This window comes from Podarcis liolepis, assembly GCF_965112155.1.
Source record: "Podarcis liolepis genome assembly, chromosome: 6".
Taxonomy (NCBI): Eukaryota; Metazoa; Chordata; class Lepidosauria; order Squamata; family Lacertidae; genus Podarcis; species Podarcis liolepis.
Window position 1 is genome coordinate 60443538 of NC_139559.1, and position 19690 is coordinate 60463227.

Consider the following 19690-nt stretch of genomic DNA (forward strand, 5'->3'; position numbering starts at 1 on the left):
TTCAATCTTCAAATGTACTTGTTTTTATTTTTCTGTGAAGCTACACTTTGGGTTTATAGCTTTCCAGATGGAAACTAATTTCAAAATACTACCCAAGCAGCAAACTACATGTTAGACAGCAGCTGTATATTACAATGCCTCTGGAGTGCATGATTTGCACTGAACAAGGGGCAGAAGTGAGAGAGTGCTTAACTCTTCCCCATTCAGTTGCTTTCTCCCTGAAACTCCCAACTGCTTTCATCCTTCAGGGATCCATACTTTTTTTGTGAAAAACAGAACTTCAGCCCTTCAGGGTTAAGGGTGGCTAGAGAGGGCTAAGTTTCAAGGGAAGGGTTCTCCAGTGCAAATCACCTCCTGCTGAGAATGCATTGCAACAGAGGAGGGACAATCTGGGGGTCCCGTATATGTGGCTGCAGTGTAACATGTAGTTTGCCCTTTAAGCACACAAATAAGTCATTTATTAGAGCTGTTCCAGGGACTGCTGCCTACCTAGAGAAGGCTGCCTGCTCTATCTTCTAAGAAAAAGTTGGCATCTTTTGCTGGGTGGCGATGATAATCTCCACCTTTGAATGAGGGATGCCAAGTCTTTTGATCATAAAGGATAAGAATGAGTTTCTTCGTAAGTTTTTCATGAAGTTATGAAGGAAGACGTGTCTGTCCTATTACTACAAAGGCCTACTGTTTCCTATTTTGTTTGTTCCCCAATCTAGTTATTTTAGGCTGGAAACAAATGAGACCTTTATTTATAGAAATATCTCATTTGTAAGGATCAGTGCCAGCCTCCCCGTAGGATAGTAGACTTTGCAAGGTTCAGTGCTAGCTACTAACACCTGCAGTGTGAAAGATCAGTGCCACCATTAGCTACACACCCAAGTTCCAGGTCTGGAAAAAGTTGTTTAAAGATGGTCATGCTAAAGCTTTAGGACACCTCAATTGTGATGGATCTGGATAACTATGAGGATATATATAAATCATTTCAGTGTATTATTGTCATAAGAATGTGATGCATCCAACGGTGATGCATTGAAAGAGCACTGACAACTCTGTGGATCATGCCCCTATGTTTATAGGACTCAGTTCACATGTGGGAAAATACCAACTCTTTTAATGGTGCAAATTTGTACTTTCTGGAGGAATCTGATCCAGATCAGGATACAAAAAATATAATAATGGGCATTGGGAACCATTAGTAAAGGTAAAAGGACCCCTGACCATTAGGTCCAGTCATGGACGACTCTGGGGTTGCTAAATCTCATCTCACTTTACTGGCCAAGGACATTAGAAGGACATTGATAATGGTTCCTAGGTATGAATCTGAAATAGTTAAATACATAACCTGCTCCTAGCCACAATTTATTAAGTATTTATTGCCATGTGAATGCTGCAAGCCTGCAACTTTGTTTTGTACCCATCAAATTGTTGGGTATGTCAGTAAGATGCAGTAATTTGATGTAATAATTTGCTGTACACTGCAGTCATAATTGGACCAATAAGTCTTGGGTTCAAATCCTGGCTTAACCACGATGCTCACTGAATGATCTTGGGCCAGACATTATTGTTTTTTCACATGGTTGTTGTGCTGATAGAAAAACGGGGTAATTCCTACTTAGGAACACAGGAAACTGACCGAACCCAAAGGGTGCTCATCAATGGTTCCTCTTCATCCTGGAGAAGAGTGACTAGTGGGGTGCCACAGGGTTCTGTCTTGGGCCCGGTCTTATTCAACATCTTTATCAATGACTTGGATGATGGACTCAAGGGCATCCTGATCAAATTTGCAGATGACACCAAACTGGGAGGGGTGGCTAACACCCCAGAGGACAGGATCACACTTCAAAACGACCTTGACAGATTAGAGAACTGGGCCAAAACAAACAAGATGAATTTTAACAGGGAGAAATGTAAAGTATTGCACTTGGGCAAAAAAAATGAGAGGCACAAATACAAGATGGGTGACACCTGGCTTGAGAGCAGTACATGTGAAAAGGATCTAGGAGTCTTGGTTGACCACAAACTTGACATGAGCCAACAGTGTGACGCGGCAGCTAAAAAAGCCAATGCAATTCTGGGCTGCATCAATAGGAGTATAGCATCTAGATCAAGGGAAGTAATAGTGCCACTGTATTCTGCTCTGGTCAGACCTCACCTGGAGTACTGTGTCCAGTTCTGGGCACCACAATTCAAGAAAGACACTGACAAACTGGAACGTGTCCAGAGGAGGGCAACCATAATGGTCAAAGGCCTGGAAACAATGCCTTATGAGGAACGGCTAAGGGAGCTGGGCATGTTTAGCCTGGAGAAGAGGAGGTTAAGGGGTGATATGATAGCCATGTTCAAATATATAAAAGGATGTCACATAGAGGAGGGAGAAAGGTTGTTTTCTGCTGCTCCGGAGAAGCGGACACGGAGCAATGGATCCAAACTACAAGAAAGAAGATTCCACCTAAACATTAGGAAGAACTTCCTGACAGTAAGAGCTGTTCGACAGTGGAATTTGCTGCCAAGGAGTGTGGTGGAGTCTCCTTCCTTGGAGGTCTTTAAGCAGAGGCTTGACAACCATATGTCAGGAGTGCTCTGATGGTGTTTCCTGCTTGGCAGGGGGTTGGACTCGATGGCCCTTGTGGTCTCTTCCAACTCTATGATTCTATGATTCTATGATTCTATGAAACTGCCTTATATTGAGCTAGACCCTTGGTCCACCCAGTATTGGATACTGTAACTGGCAGCAAGCTTCAGGGTTTTAGGCAGTGATCTCTCCTGGCTCTCCTTGGAAATGCTGAGGATTGAACCAAGGAGCTTCTGCATGAAAAGCAGATGCTCTACCACTGAGCAATGTCCCTTTAACTTACCCGAGTTCTTTGGGAAAAGACAAAATACAACTGTAATAAATTTATGTGTAAGTCTTGTAAATTGAACTATGATTGATGTAGGTTAGTATGATTGTTATGGTATTCCCTCCCCTTTTTAACACAGACTTTTATTTACAAATGAAAATACAGGCAATGAAAAGGAAGGGCACAGCTTAATTAAATCACTAATTTGTGGGGAAAGGAGTCATTAGTATTTCATGGGTAGACTTGTGGGACAACTATGGTAAGCAAACCCTTATTTTTATATCTCCACTTCGTTGAGGCTGGAAAACCTATAACTGTTACAAGTGCATTTGGAGCTGGACTAAGTCAAGACGATGTAACTTCTTTCATGAAATATCACATATAAGACACGATGCAACAGTGTTTCTTTTCAGCTGTGCAACTTGCATTAGCCACATCCTTATTTTATTCAATAACTACTTTGTCACAGCAGTCCATGTCGCTTTGACTATTGGTGTTGTTATTATTTTCAGTAGTGCTACCCCATTGTCTGCAATTTCTACAGAATTTCTGCAGCAGCATAACTGCTTATTAGCTTGAGAGTCACATTAGTCCAACTCTGTGCTCTTTCCATTGGCTTCCTAAAGAGTGGCAGATTGAATTTAGAATGACATAGGTCATAATAAAGGCAATGAATGGTTTGAGCACTGGCCATATTTGAAATTTGCTTTTAAGCCTCTCCTACAGAAAATGTGTGCCACCCAATGTTAAGAGATATTCACTGTCTCATCTGAAGCCAACCTTTGTGTCCGTATCACCCACCAATGAAGCTCTATTTTTTCTGATATTTAACTTTGTCACCTTTCAATCTCCCAGCAGTCTTTTAAAATGTAATTAATATTTAAGTTTTTTAATTATAATCTGCCTTGTTAGGGCTATAAACTCATGGGTTATATGTAAAATTATGTTGCTGTTATTATTTTTTGTAATATTACTTCCCATAAGTAATGTTCACTATGTGCGCACAATGAAGAAAAATACGTTGATGATTATTTCCTAATGGCTGCACTTACCAACATGTGTGCTGCTAGGACCCAGCCTGAAACACAAAAACCTACAAAACCAGTTTGATTAGAGATTATACCTGGAGAGAGAGAGAGAGAGAGAGAGAGAGAGAGAGAGAGAGAGATCAGTATTTATATGATGGGTTATGAGCAACACTGAGGCTTCAGTTTCTCTATTACAAAAAAAAGAAATTTACAAGCCTGCTTTTTTGTTTAAACCTTCAGAGGATTTTTATATATTAGAATGCTATTGTGCAGGGAAGTCATAGTACATAGCTGCTTTATATTCTTTATACGGAGAAGGCCAATAAAATGGTAGCATCATTGCAAAGGGGCTAGCTAAATATTTAGAACTCTTCTCTCCTTTTGGTCTGAAGATCTAGCTGATAACATCCATAATTTGAGTGCTGCAGTGAGGGGTTCCTCAGCCTTTAAAAAATAAAATATTTAAATGAATTAAGGAGTTTAAAGTGTACAAAATAGTGAGGTGTGCCACGTATAATTGGTGATGTCATAATAACTTTCAAATGGATGTTCTAGTAGTTTTTTTATTAAAGATTGTTGTGACACATTTTATTGTAGATGGAAATAGAAGTACCATCTTGAGTAAAAATAACTATCTGCCTGTTTAGTTTTTCAGTATGTACATATATCTGGAAAAGCTCTTAGTTTCTACTTTCTGCTAACAAGCATACATCAGCAAATCAAGAACTGAATGCATTATTTACTGCACTTTTGCAATGTTAAAGTAATGAAACTAGAATATTTCTCACTAGTAAACTCACAACGCATACTATTTTCATGTAGCTGTCTTCTATCACCAGACCATTTGATCTATCCAGACCAACGCTTTCTACTCTGGTAGTGTTACTCCAAGATATTGGGCAGAGATCTTTTAACAAGTGATGCCAGGGATTAAACTGGAACCTTCTGCACATGAACCATGTGTTTTACTACCAAGCTACGGGTTTTTCAGCCTAAAACACATTTAAACTGGTCAGCTGATTTCCATCAAATTTGACTTTGAATTAGGGGAGCTGTCCTAAGCTCCCAGGTAGAAAGCTGAGGGGCCATTTGATGCTGTGGACCTCCCTTATCAACAAAAGAGAACTGCTTATGCTGCTATATCTAAAACTGTTGTTTAAGCAGTCCTTGTGCAAAATTATGCTATCAAATCTATAAAGCAACATGAATTAAGTGGCAAGCAAGTGCCTTGCAAGCAGGTCCCTGTAGCTATTGTACATTATAGGCTGCATCTCACATTGTAGAATTTGGACCTAAGTCAATTGATTATAATGAGTCTATTCTGGGTATGAGTTAGTCACAAACCATGCACAGAATTTAGAATTAGCCTCCCTAGAATGGCCACTCTACTGGGTGATAAACCCAGAGACCCTCTCAGATTAAAACAGTTTTAAAATGTTAATAAATAATAGAATTATAGACCATCAAAAGTAGAATTTTGGAGCACTGATAATGTTCAGTATGACTGTAAAGTTGTTGTTTTTCAATTGCTCTCTCTCTTCTCCCGTTCTCTGTCTTAAAATCAGATAATCACCATCATTTGAATGTGGAGTTATGTTTAATCTATTTAGCAGCTTAGCTGAACTAGTGCAATAACACTCCATAACCTCCATATGTTTTAGACTACGACTCCCATCAGGCATTGCGAGTTGTAGTCTAAAATACCTGGAGGATATCAGGTTGGCAAAGGATGCTCTACAACTTTGTGCAGTGATATCTTTATGTGGCATCCTCTCTCAGCTTATTTTCCGCTATAAATGCACAACGCTAAACTGAGTCTTAAAAATACAAAACAAATATGGTTTAAAACTAATATAGGTTTATCCGCAGCAGAAACTTGTGCTGCTTAATCTGTAAATTTATCTGTAATGCAAGATAATTTCTGTCTAGACAGGCCCTACAGACATGTTCTGAAACTCTACCCCTACAAGAGATTTATTTTCATTCGAACAGAATCATGTGCAACAGTTTGTTTCATTAAGCAAAGTGGCACATGGTGTTGGTAGAATTGTGGGGGCAGCAATTGGCCAGTGTCTTCAAAATGTTGACTAAATAGGGACTGGTCTTTGATTTTTATAAAATTAGAAATTTCAGTTGGCATGCTGTAGCTATGCAGTGCATACACAATGCATGTCCCCTCTGATTTTCAGAGCTCTGAAATCCCTCAAAGGTTCTCAGCAATAACCTTCAGCAGCAGCTTGGTGAAAATCCTTCTTTATATGCCTTAGCTTTCCCCAAGCCCCATGGTGCAAGGCTTCATTTCCTTGTAACCGTTAGCATAGCTCCATCAGAAGCAGTAGGGGTAGCAGGATGAGTCAGTGGAGCTACAGGAGCTAAAAGTGCAGCCCAGAGAGCCCAGGAAAGAGCTGTGAGAGAAAACAGTCTGGTCCAAGCTATGCTGTAAGAAAGGCTGGAAAGAGGTTAAGTGTGGCAGGGGATAGAGGACATTGGTGGGGCCAGTGGCTACTAGAAAGAAGGACCCAAGCCTTAGGGGTCACACTCCCTTCTAGGCAACCTTACAGGGACCACAGGCAAAAGTGCATGGAGGAAAGGATAGAGGTGCTTGAGTTTGGAGTGATCTTGACGCTGGAGTTGTTGCAGTGCTGGTTGAAGTACCCAGGGCCAGAATTATGTGTTGTGGGATCAGTTGTAGCTTAGTCTGCTAATGTCGACAAAGTGCCAGCAGCAATATATCTGACCACATGCCCTCTTGACTCATGTCCCTCATGGCTTTTAAAATCTAGCACAGGGGGTCTGATTGGTTGGATCCAGAGCATGGTTGTGTGAGGGGGTGTTCCCTGCTGCCTTGAAAGGGGCAGTGGCGCAGTCACTCTGCAAGAAACCAGCTCTGGATCCTTTAGACTGGAACAACTATCAACCAGTTACAAATACCCCTTTTGGGGGGGAAGGTGGTGAAGAAAGTTGTGGTTTCCGCTTGTGCTTGATCTAAAAGCTGCAGTTAGTGCAGAATACCCTGAAATGATTGCTGACAAGACCTGCACTGGTTCCTGATATGCTAGTGGGTGAAGTTCAGAGTGTTGCTATTAGTATATAATGCCTTGAACATCTTGGGACCAGTTTATTTGTTGGATCATCTTGCCTGATTTATGCCCACTTGACCACTTAGATTTGTGGAACTGGCATGGTTACATATGCTGCATAATACTTGTTCTATATCTGTAAGAAATCAGTGCTTTAGCGTGGCAGCACCTCCACCTTGGACCTCCCTGCCGATTTGACTTCAGGCAGGCACCTTCACTGTACAGTGGTACCTCTGGTTGCGAACGGGATCCGTTCTGGAGCCCCATTTGCAACCTGAAAGGAACGCAACCTGCGTCTGCGCACACACGGGTCGCGATTTGCCACTTCTGCACATGCGCATGATGTCATTTTGCACGTCTATGCATGCGCGAGTGGCGAAACCCGGAAGTAACCCTTTCCAGTACTTCTGGGTCACCGCAGAACACAACCTGAAAAAACGCATCATGAAGCAAATATAAAAGGAGGTATGACTGTATTCTTTTCAGCCCCTGCTGAAAACATTTTTGTTTAGGCAAGCCTATCCAGACATGCAGAATGTTAACATGTGTTTTAATCTGGTATTTAGCTTATTGTTTATTTTTATTCTCTGAATGTTCTGAATAGTTTTAAACTGTTTTGAACTGATAATTTTATTGTTTTGTTCTTTTTGTAAACTGATTTGAGCGCTTATTACAATCAAATGATATAAAAATCTTGTGAAATAAATGAATAAAATTTAACCTCCCAAACAAGAACTATCACTTTGCTCCATAGTGTCCTTCTTACAGTTTATAACAGAAGTTTTAATTCTATTTTTTAATTGCTGAAGTAAAAGAAGTTAACAAGAAGAATACACATTTTGCTCTTTGGATGGTGGTGAGCTGACACAATTTGTACCATACCTTAAAGTATATTAGCAACAATCAAAACTTTAGACTAACATTTTGGATGGTGAGTTTAATTTTTTAACAATGCTTGCTTGATCAATTCAGTAGAGGATGGCAACATTTTGATCCCAGTGGACAGAAGAGATAAAATATGAGCAGCTCAGGTTGGTGTAATGTATGTGCAAACTTTGGAATGTTATTGCACTCTTAACCTAGGAAATGGAAGGAAAGTTTCAGGAATATATAGTGATCAATGCATATTGCCAGTTGTGCAAATAGCCAATTATCAACAATGTAACTTTTCATCCATGTAATTCAAGATTCTGCCACCACTCTAATAATTTTACATAAGCCTAATTACTCCAGTGCACTTTTACCTATTTTTGATCTTCCAATTTGATTAGAGCTAACCCGAGTAAAAAATATATAAATCTCTAAACATCTGAGCTTCAATAACAATTTCTTTCAAGATGAAAAAGGTGTCCTGAATTTGAAAGTATAAAGGTGAACATTGCATTACAATGCCTTTAGTCCCCAAACTTGCCAAAGTTACTAGGGCAACCACATCTCCCAGCCTGCCAATCTACTCCCCCCCCCCACACACCTACTCTTCAGCCATTCATGAATCCCCCTTTGCCATTTCCTTTGAGTTGCGCCAGCAGTGCACCACCACATATGCACACCATCCTCATATTGCTGCTTAGTCACCAATGCTTTTTGCTAACCTGGATATGGTCAGGCTGGAAGAAGATGCAAAGCACACTCCTGCCATCCATTCTTGACAAAAAATACTGTTGAAGCAATTGCCGTCACAGGAATCAGCATTAACAGAGACGACAACAGTAGCAGGAACAAACAGCTAGTGCATGTCCAAATGTCCTCATGCTCCACTTCCAAGAGTCAGACGAATACCCCACCCTGCATGTCCAATAGATGGGACAAGCTCTGGACTGCAGTTGGTACTCTTTGTTGATAAACAAGACCTGCTTACTTTCAGTAAGACATAGCAATTTAAAATAATAATAATAAACAACAGATATAGAACAATTTTACATTTTAAATATTGAAGGCAGGATGCAAAGAATGATATGAGAACATAGGAATTGTCTCCTAAATCAGATCTAATGGTCCATCAGGTTCAGCATCTTGTTTCCACAATGGCCAATTAGATGCTTCTGGGAAGCCCCCAACACTTTGTGGCCAGTTGCAATGGGCCAATTTTATTTTATTTTTTGCACCTTTGGGATTCTGCCCCCACCCCACAAGTTTGTTGTTCTGCACACAGTTTCTCCTGTATCTGTTGCTAACTCATTGTTCATGGATGGTGTCTACATAAGGATCCACACTTGTAGAGTATATGGCAGGGGTTGGCAACCTAAGGCCCATGGGCCACAAGCGGCCCATGTGGGTTGTTTAACCAGCCCATGAGCCGCCCCCGAACTGAGCTGCCCACTCAGCGAGTCCCCCACGCTGCGCTAAACCAGTGCAGCGCAGAGTGTGGGCTCGCTTCCACGGTGCCAGAAATCACGCCTGCACAGACGCAGACGCCGGAAATCGCAGGCGCGCACACAATCCAGCCCACGGAGGGATCTCCGCTGGAGTGAACCGGCCCAGGCAAGGTAAACCTTGCCGACCCCTGGTATATAGAATAAATATGTTCAAGTTTTTATAACTAGGATTCAGCAGAACTCAATATTGAGTTCGTGGACTACGATATAGGACATTATGCATGATTGCTAAATCAACTTTCATCATGACAAAATATTGAATAGTCTCCATTTCAGTGTCTGTTACATTAAAAATCCAAATTTTTAAATGGGGGGAAAGCAATGAAACATTCAGAAGTGCGTGAATTCCTTCCTCTGCCCAACAGACTGCACTTCTACATTGTTCCTTCATAATGTGAACATAGGTGCAGATAATGCCTTCATTGCTATATCTAATAAGAACCTAAGGTAAAGGTAAAGGGACCCCTGACCATTAGGTCCAGTCATGACCGACTCTGGGGTTGTGGCGCTCATCTCACTTTATTGGCCAAGGGAGGAACCTATCAGATACCAATTCAATCTATTTGTTCATGTAGCACAGTATTGACCACTAGAGGCCAGCATGGTGGGGTAGTGGTGCTTACCTGACCTCCTTGCACCTGCATCACTGCTGCTTACTGGGTGGGATCAGCACATGGCAGGAAAAAAATGGTGTTCCTGCCAGTTTGTTCACCACTATTGCCTCACCCCTCTCCTTCTCGGCAAGCAGCAGCAACTCAGCAGCCAGAAGTTTGGGTGAGTGCCACTGCCTCACCATGCCATCCAATCCAGTATTGGTACGTATTGTCTCCCCTGCTGGCAAAATCTTAGAGCTGAGTAGGGCTAAAAGATCCAAGACCTAAGAGGAGGATCTAAGAATAATTTGCAAATGATCAGTGTTGTGTTTTACAATGCCACTGAAACAAGTTAGCCAACTAAACAGTATTTTCTGCATTGAGGTTTTCTCTCTATTCCAAAGCGAGAAAACCTCTATTTCTCTCTATTTCCCAGATGTCATCTATTCCAAACTCCTAATGCAGGGGTATTCCAGATGTTGTAGGACTCTTATACCAGGCCCAACTAGCATGGTCAATGGCCAACATTATCTGAAAGGCCACAGGTTCCTAAGCTCTGTCCTAATGCAAGGCACAGCTACTCCATCCACTCATATGCTAGCCACAATCAAAACAGGATCACATGTCACAAGCATAGAACAAGTTTTCTGCAGAAGGCCACTTGCAAAGCAAATTTCTGTGAATAAGCCAAACCTCAGGTTGCAGGGGCAGACACAGAAGAAAAAGAAAAGACAAGATTTAACTTTGAACAAAATTTCTTCTCAGAGTTGCCTGATTTTGCTGCAGAATTCTCACTGCTGGAGAGGAACAAGCTGCCATGCAATTTAAGAAAGCATTATATTTGCATTCTCTCCTAGATATGCATGCCTCAAGCCTTAAATATGCTGATCTGTGAGACTGTACACACAAACAAGACTTGTCCACAAAGGGAGAAACCTTCCTGATCTAAACAGGCCAAAATAGCATCACAGAAACTGAGCATAAGGCACATTGCAAGCAGTAATTTTAAAATAATTTCAGTGAAAAAATTGTTTTACACTAGCAGATGGTTGAGATCCTTTAGTGATCTGTCTTTACAGGTACTGTAGAGACAGGACATTTTGCAACTACTTTTCAGGTTGAATGGTGTAACGAATGAATGAAATGATCAAAGGATTTTGGAAAGAGAGAAGTTACTCCAAGGGCTGCACGATAGTGTATCCATTGGTTTCAGTGGTGCTTCTTCCCAAACACTTGCGCTTAAAATTTAAGCATTCAGACACAGTTTCCTCAAGCACACACCATGTTAATTAATGGAAGCAAGTCCATTAATTGCAAGGAAACTTACTTCCAAATAATGGGTAAAACTGATCGCTTACTTCCACCGGATGGGATCCTGAGTCTAGGCTCTAGGGTCTATGGAGCAGTCTTGTGCAAGAGAGGATTTCTGACCCCTTAAGTGGCAAGCCTACGCCTCCTTACCTGGGAGCAATTCCCAGCGAACTCAAAGGGGGCCACTTCCGAGTAAATGCACCTAGGATGGAACAGTGCACGCACTATTCAGCTAAGGGAACTGGTGGCAGAATATTACATTTCGGGAGAGACCCGTCCTGCGCCGTGCAGCAAATCTGCAGTCGCCCAGTTAACACCCCCCCGCGTGCCTCCTGCTCCTTCCCCCCCCCCTCCATTCATCGCGGCGTCCGCCTGCAGAAAGGGCTCGCACTGCGCAGAGAGAGAGAGAGAGCTCCCCTCCTTTTCTCCTTCCTTCCTGCTGCCGCTGCGGTGTTTGGAAGGAGGCCTAGTCTGCTGGCAGCGCTTTCCCGGCCGGAGCGCGCGCTGAAAGGAATTCCTGAGGCCGCGATTGGCCCAGCGCTGGCCTCCGTGAGAACGGACCTCCTCCCCGTGTGTGTGGTTCCTATGCAAATTGCAGCGATTGCGGAAATCAGCGGGCTGGGAAGCGGGGGAGGGGAAGTCTGTCGAATCGATTGCAACTTCTGCAAAGTCTAACACAATCCAACGCACACAAGGCAAAGCCAGGGAGAGAGAGGGAGAATCTGAGAACCCAGCCAACCCGGCTTGGATCGCTTTCAAAAACAGAGAGGCTAGAGAGAGTCCATCACAAATCGTTTTGATTCGGAAGGTGTCATTTATTTATTTATATTTTAAAAAGCTTACCCAGCAGCTTGGTAATTAACTACCTTTTTTAAAAAAATCTTCCTGATTTTCAGTTGTTACAAGTTTAGTTTATTTATTTTTTATGGAAAAGAGCAACGTGTGAGAACTAATGATGAAGCCCATTGACTCGACCTTTTAAAGTTTCTCACGTACTCTTTATTTACATTGCAATGGTACGTGGACGCGTCTTCTTCAGCCTTTTATTTCCATGCTTTCAAAAACGGAAAAGAGAATGTGGTTGACGTGAGGTTTTAATGGCTATTGTATTGCAGATGTTTGCTTTGTAACCTGTTTTAATTGCTACAAAGTAAGGTTTAACGGACTGCGTTTGCCTGTGTGCGCACTATATACCAGATAAGAGGCAGAGTGGGTGGGTTTTGTTGCGTGCACTAGACTTTCCTCCCCCCCCCGCCCCCCAGCGATCTGAGAAAACCGCTGAGCTTGCTCGGTGTACCACCCCCCCCAAAAAATGTACGTGCTTAGGTCTGTAAAAAGACGTCTGGGATCGGCAGCCAGCCCAACACAAAAGGAAGCGTCTAGACTAGGGATGTAATTGACAAGCCCATTCTCTAATCAATGTAGCAAATGTCTATGATGGACTAGAGCGCCATCCAATAAGAGAACAGGCTGGATGTTGTAATGTTCGAAATATCCAAAGTGGAAGGAGGTGGGAAAGAGCGAGTGGCGTTCGTCCCTCCCTCTTCTCTAAAGTTCTCTCTGCTCGGCGCACCGAGGGATAGTTGGGAGCTGTCAAACCAGCGCAGAGCTATATAATACATTTGGATTTTGCTGAGAGATCTCTAATAACAAAAACAAGTTTTCTCTCAGTGAAAGTGCATGCCGCGATCAGTTCTGCTTAACATTACATTCACCTTTGTGCTTTGTGATTGAAACCCTTGAGCATTTCTGCAGCAACCTTGTCCCAAATTTAAACTCTGCTGTCGATATTTCTTATGCAGGAGAGGAGATGACACCAGTGAGCCCCCCTTTTCTGACTGCACTGTTGTTTTTGTTTGTTTGCTATTTTATTCTGGTGTGTTCCGATCCATTGTTGGTTCCAACCATTGTTACTTGTGATTGGGGGCATCCTAAGATATGAAAGTGCTTTGGAGGAATCGAGAGTGCCCCCCCCCCTTAACATGATTACAGGTCCCACTCATTGCACGGGGTTTTACTCCCAAGTAGGCATGATTAGGGCGGAAGACTTCAAAGTGCTTTGGAGGACCCTGCCCTGTTGAATTCTTCTTCATGATCTCTGCTGCAAACTATGCTTCTATGCTTGACCGTTGGATGAGTCCCTCGAACGTGTGTATGCATTACCTATTGGGTAGGCACGTCTGGAGTTTGTGTCCCCCCCCCTTCATTTACTGGGACCAGTCAAAGATAAACACTTTGAACTCTCGTTGTTGTTCTGAGCTGCAGTTTTAGGCACTCACTTGACTCCCGTTTAAATCAGTGGGACTGAGAAGTGCTGAACTCTGAATCTCACCCAGCGAGTGAAATTTGCTTATGTGAGGAGGGATTGTAAGATCCGTGTGTGTGTGTGTGAGAGAGAGAGAGAGAGGGAGAGGTAGGTGGCATGATATATATTCCCTCTCTTCTCTTTCCTCCTTCCTGCACTGAACTCCAGAGAATTGGGAAAGGTAGAACTTGCTGGTTGGGAGCCAGGCTGGCTGTCTTTCTCTGGACCGGAGCTCTCAGTAGAAACCAAGTCCAACATAACCAACCACACACTTGCGCTCGAAATAGCCTCTGGCAGCCCTTTCCGGTGTAAAACCCTCGCCTGCAGCCATGCAGGAGGTCCTTGAGTCCTCGAGCTGGCCAGGGCCAGGGCTTTCCGAAACGCTTCGGGAACTTCACCGCAGACTCCTTAAGCCCGCTCTTCTAAAGCGGAAGTTTGGACGTCTTCTTCGCGCCGGGCAATGGACGCCAACGGGCCCCCCAGTTTTTCAGGGGTCAGGGCGCTCGAGTAGGCAGATCTCGCTTTAAGAGCCAAGGCAGCGAAATCCCCACTAGAAAAGTAGCTGCGAGGAAACTACCCCGCTCTGACTTTTTTTTTGGGGGGGGAGACTATCCCCAATTGCTTTAAAGTAAAGAACACTGCAATTGGGGGAGGGGAATGGCATGGGAAGTATCGACTAGTCGTGACTTCACTTGTCATTTGCCGGTGGTCGAGCGGCCCTCCGAAGCGACTCTGCTCCGGAGCAAGCTCCCGCTTTCGACCGGCGGAACTAACCCCGAGGAAGTGGTTTTAAAGATCTCTCTTGCCTAAAAAGTTTTTAAATCATAATAATGCGATTTCCCGTTAAGTCTCTCCTTGATATATATTCAAGATGGTCCGTATAAGTGAACCCTCCGCGACGTAATTTATATATCTAAGAGGATTTCACCGAGGCTGGCGAGGTAAAAGTTTCTGCAAATAAAACATGGCAAATGCAATGCCGGGCAGCGTGCCAGGTAGAATATGGATAGGAGGAGGGCTCACGGCAGAAAGTCTCTTCACAGAGAGACATATACCATTTCACGGTAGCAGCAGCAGCCTATAGCACTTTTCGAAGTTCCCCTTTTAAAGAGACAATGTTGGCTTCAGCCAGATCTTCGTCTGCAATGTTTTTAATGAAGCGGGATCCTCTAAGTGTATTTGACCGCCTCTCTCCCCCGCCTCCCCCGCTTCTTGTTATATCTCTTTTTATACCCTCGGGACGACGGACTTCCCCTCCTCCCCTCTGTGGGGGAATCTTCCTGAGGAAACCTTTTCGGGGGCTTCAAGCGAGGTTTGCGCCTCTTTTGAGGAGGGAAGCTTAAAGTTTATGTTATGTTAGTGCCTTCCCCAGCTACACACTCGTGTGTGTGTTTATGGGGGATCCAGAGGGCGCGCGCGGATGTGAGAGCATTTTTGTGTAGGCTTCTCGGGAGGGGGTGGGGAAGGCGAGGAGGGAGCGGATGTGCAAAGGCTCAGTGCCTGAACTTGGATGCAACGTCTGCCTAGAGGGCGCAAACAATCATCCCACGTCCAAAAGTCTTACGAAGGGCGCCAAAAGTTACTTAAGATAATATTCCTAACCACAAAGAGCTGGAAATCGTACGGCAAAGCCGTCTGCCAGCAACGGCAGCGGAGCCAAGGGCCCGATCCTGCCTCGCTGACAAATTAGCCTTCCCCTGTCTGCTTTGTGGATTAAGGGAAATCATAAAACATCTCCCTAAGCATTCGTAGGGATGCATATGTGCGTGCGTGTATGTATGTATATGGGATGAATACACACACACAGAGGGGATTAATGTTTCATGGCACGTGAGACTGGGAAAAGGTGAAAAACATTAGTATATGTGTAAAATGCTTGTGTTCTCTGTTGCTAAAACATATCCTACAGACATTTGGGTCTTATAAAGTACTATTCCCAGCTAACGTGTCTGCCTAGTCATGCCACCGTTCACACTATTCGCACAACTATGCTGAAAAGTCAGGCTGGGCTACAAGTCTGTGGCTAAAGCAGTGGTGCATTTATTTCCCTGTTCACATTCCGCTGTCAGTTTCAGGACAAACACCCCTTTCTCAGTGTTTGTAGCAGCATCTCTGTACATTTCGAACAACTTGTGCATGGTGGCAAATGCGGTGACTGGTTGGCCTAGCCCGGTTAAGAGTAGGCACATGCAGGACTCTCTGGTGACTGCTATGTGCTGAATTGGTTGTGGGAGTAGGCAGTATGTATGCAATATGTAGGGAGCACAAAGGAGGTCAATGTATTGGACCACCAGCTACTCTTGGGAGAGAGGGGCAGATGAGTAAATAAAGGAAAGACATAGCATGCTAGGGAACAAATTGAAAGTCGTAAATCATAAGTGAGGTGTTTTTTAAAAAAAACATTAGTCACTTCTTTTTCCTCAGTGTTTTAGCTTTTTGTAAGACTGTCAGCCAGAAAGTTCTGTCAAGGAAACTTGGAAAGCTGAGAGATCCCAGAAAATGTTTAGTTGGGTGTGTTTCCATGTCATTATATCACTGACAGGTATTGGGCCATTCTTTTTATTCTTTTTTCAAAGGTATGAATGAAAACTGAAGGTAATTTTGCACTTAGCTTAGACATCTGCAATCCACAAATGATAATTTTAGTGAAGCACTCAACTTGGGAAAAGGAAGGGCCTCCAGGAGATAAACGTGATATAGCGACTAAGGCCTCCTCCCTTAATAGCCTTGGGCAATGTATTTTCCTCTAAAAGTCCTTGCAGTATTTTAATACATTCTTAAATTCGAAACACCTAGATCTCTGGTCCACATCAGAAGTCAGGCATGCTGAATGTGGTATGTCTTGTGGTATTCTCTTCCTTTTTACGTGGTTTTTTTTTTTAAAGTTATGAATGGTTGTGGATATGCAAGTGTCTGAAAGCTGCAGCATTTGGGGAAATGAAAGGAAGACTAGAGAGGATGCCACTTAGGAGACTGAAGAAAGACTAGAGAGAAAATGTAAGACTCAATAAAAGAAAAGTTGTCTGACTGGAAACTTTCCAAACCCCCAAAACCAAACCTTTCTTGTGCCAAAACAATGCATTATAAGATAAATAAAGGACAGAAGGCTCAATTCAAAGTTGAGCAACTTTAAGTAGTAACTTTATTGCTTGAGGGTTGCAGTGCAGTTTTGAAGCTGTGCATTATTAGTAAAATAAGCATCCTTGGCTATAAAGTGCCCTGAGTTTTGTTTTTTAACCGACATTCATATGCCAAGAGCTAGAAAGTTCTGAACAAATGTGTTTGGCTCTGCTCTCAGCTGGTGATCATGCTCTCATACAAAGCAGTCCATACAAATATATCCACAATTATTAGAAGCTGCACACTTAATGCCTTATTAGCCTTCATATTTAAACAAAACAATGAAGAAAGCCCCACCCATTAGAGCTTTACTTGGGGACACGATTTCTGGAAAAACAATTTGCAAAGTTTCAAATCCACAGTGCGCCGCGACTTGTCTGCCAGCCCTTAGAAAAATGCTCTGTATCTATATGCTTTCTATGGGTGCTGCTGCTACTGTAAGATTTCGGAAAGCCTCTTTCCGCATGAGACGAATGGCGAAAGTTTAGTCCAAAGTCCTTAAGACGATCTCCTTGAAGGTCTTGTGGATGGGGGTGGGGGTGGGGAGAGAAGTGGGGGTGGGGGAGAGCGAGAGCGTTCGGGGAGGGGGAGGGGAGCGCGAAAGCGGCAGAAATATGGAAAAGTAGTTTTGTTTGCTTAAGCACATCCTGCAGAGCCTCTCGCCGCTCGGGAGCCCTGCCTGCAAACGGCTCCTGCTGCCTGCGCTACCCAGTAATGCACTGAGAGCCTGGGATCGGGGATCGGGAGGGCTGGCCGAGCAGTAGCACCGCAGCCCCCCTCCCCCGGGCAAGGCAGCGAGCGAGCTGCTGCTGCTGGCGGAGCGGTGCAGAGCGGAGCAGCAGCAGGAGCAGGAGGCGCGCGGGCAGGTTCCCGGGGAAGCTGGAGGGAGCCGGGCGCTGTCGAGAGGCTGCCCGGGCTGCGAGCGCGGGGGGAAGTGCGCGCTATGCCTTTAACGCCCGGGCACAGGAGACATGTCTAGCGTGTAGGCTAGGGAAACTCTAGGCGGGGTTAAAGTTCAGCTCATGGAGCTGATCAGCGCTGCTGGCTGCAGTTGAGCAGAGTTGGAAATGTGAAAGCAAGAAGCAGGCTCGGCTCTTCCCCCCTCTTTCTTTTTCTCTCTCTCTCTTCTCTCTCTCTCCCTCCCTCCCTCTCTCCCTCCCTCCCTTTCTCTCTCTCTCTCTCTCTCCCTCTCACTCACACACCTCCAAGCCACAAACCCCCCCGCAGCAACCATGTATTCTCCTCTCTGTCTTACCCAGGTAAGAAGCTTCTTCGGATTCATTGGGGGGGGGGGCGAGGAGGAGGGCAAGGGGCTTCTCTGTCTGTCTGTCTGTCTGTCTGTCCGCCCGTCTGTCTGTCTTGGCCGGGGGTTCGGGGGAGCCTGGCGGCGGGAAGGGGCGCAGAGGGCGGGAGGGTGAAATCCCGCGGGCGGAAAGTAACTTTTCTTTCCCACTCGCTTGCATTCCTGCTCTTGCACGGCCATTTGTAGCGACACATGGCTAATGGCGCCTCGTTATTAAGGGTTTAATTAATATTGGGGTGCGCAGACGTCTCTGCCGGAGGGAAGGGGGATCTGGCGGGAGGGGGTCGCGCCGAAATCCCGTGTGTGCGTGTTCGTGTGCGCGCGTTCGAGGACGATCTGCACGTGTTTCGCAGTCGTGCAACCCCATTACATGCTTGGTCATCTGAAATCAATACTCACTGTTTGTGCTTCCGAGGCGACGAATGCATGCAAATGGAGCAACACACGACACAGATACAGTTAGATGCTTTCTGTTTTGTTTTTAAAGTGTAGTGTTGAGTAGCTGCGTGCTGCATGCATCTCTCTCCCCCCTCCCCACTGCTCGAGCTGCATTGCTTTACCTCCCCAAACTCCTCGCACACTTTTTGTTCAGCAGCCTCGATTTTGTGTGGCTGGTGCTTTTGCAGCGGCTCCCTCGGTTTGAGTCCCAGACGGAGACGTAGTGCCAGAGAGAGATGCATTGCACCTATGCCTAGGGCTCTGGCCCTTCCAGACATTGCGCGGGGTTTTTGCACGGCTAGCTGGATGTTTCAGGGAACCCCGGGCGTTTCTTAGCCGGAGCCCCGCGCTGCTGCTGCTCCGGTTCCTGCTGCAGCGCCTCCTGCAGCGCCTGCCCTCCCGCTCCTCTCGTGCACCAAACCCAGCTGGGGATCCTCGGCGGGCACTGCAGCCCTTGCATGTCCCTGCCCAGCGATCCCAGCCCAGAGCTGCCTCCCCGGCTGCCTCCAGTGCGCCTTGTCACTTGCTCGGGTGTCACGTTCGCCTGGGGTTGTTTCCTTTGGGAAGTTGGGCTTGCAACGTCCTGCTTGCAGAAAGGGGAGGCGGGGAAGGCAGTTTCTTCTCGCATAAAGTTGCTCGACCCCTTTTGTTTGCAACGCAGCAGCTCTTAAGTTCTTCGTGGGCTGGCAATAATTTCGGACCTGATTCCCACCCTACCACCCCCACCTCGCACCTACCTCTCCAGATCCCCTTACGATTACACTGCTCTGAATCGGAAGGGTACTGTTCCTGACGCCTATGCAACACATGGGAAACTGCTCCCTGAGACTTCGGACAACTTTCCTTTCTAACCTCAAACACGATCCTACCCACCCCCGGATGGTGGCCCCCCCCCCGGCCAAAGAAAACTTTAGGGCAGCGCCAAATCTTTAGATAACAGTCACACACCCTATCTTCTTTCTCGGATTTATTTCCACAATTTAGAAACATTGCCCCAAGATGTATTCATTTGTGTGTGTGTGTGCCTTCCCTTTCCCTTCTCTTTCTGCAACTCAGTAATCTTGGTTGGAAGTTTGTTGCCTCCCAGTCTTACACGGTGAAAGTTTCTAGAGGATTTAGATAAAGTTCTTTCATTACCATTTCAAGACGTCTTTCTGGCACAGAGTGCTGCTACCCACCTTCAGTTAGCAGGATGTGATGATGATTTTGGGGTGAAACACTTGGGGACCCAAGCGTCCAATATTATTTCCTGCCTTTGTATGGGTTTTGAAGTGCATGTGTGGGTTCCTTTTAAAAGAGGGCT

At 44.9% G+C, this 19690-nt stretch overlaps 1 protein-coding gene across 18 annotated transcripts in view; it reads left to right on the forward strand.

Moving 5' to 3' along the window:
* Positions 1–19690, forward strand: part of NFIA (nuclear factor I A) — a 443145-nt gene that overhangs the window by 117463 nt on the left and 305992 nt on the right. For 6 of the 18 annotated variants that reach the window (XM_083510333.1, XM_083510323.1, XM_083510338.1 and 3 more), the window contains exon 1: positions 17294–17905. The exons of 10 other annotated variants lie outside the window; for them this stretch is intronic. In XM_083510333.1, coding sequence (XP_083366459.1) covers positions 17879–17905 — 27 coding nt within the window. In that variant the 5' untranslated portion in view covers positions 17294–17878. Of the gene's footprint in view, positions 1–17233; positions 17906–19690 lie in introns of those variants that run through there. 2 more of the 18 variants (XM_083510337.1, XM_083510328.1) reach the window with 2 other exon arrangements.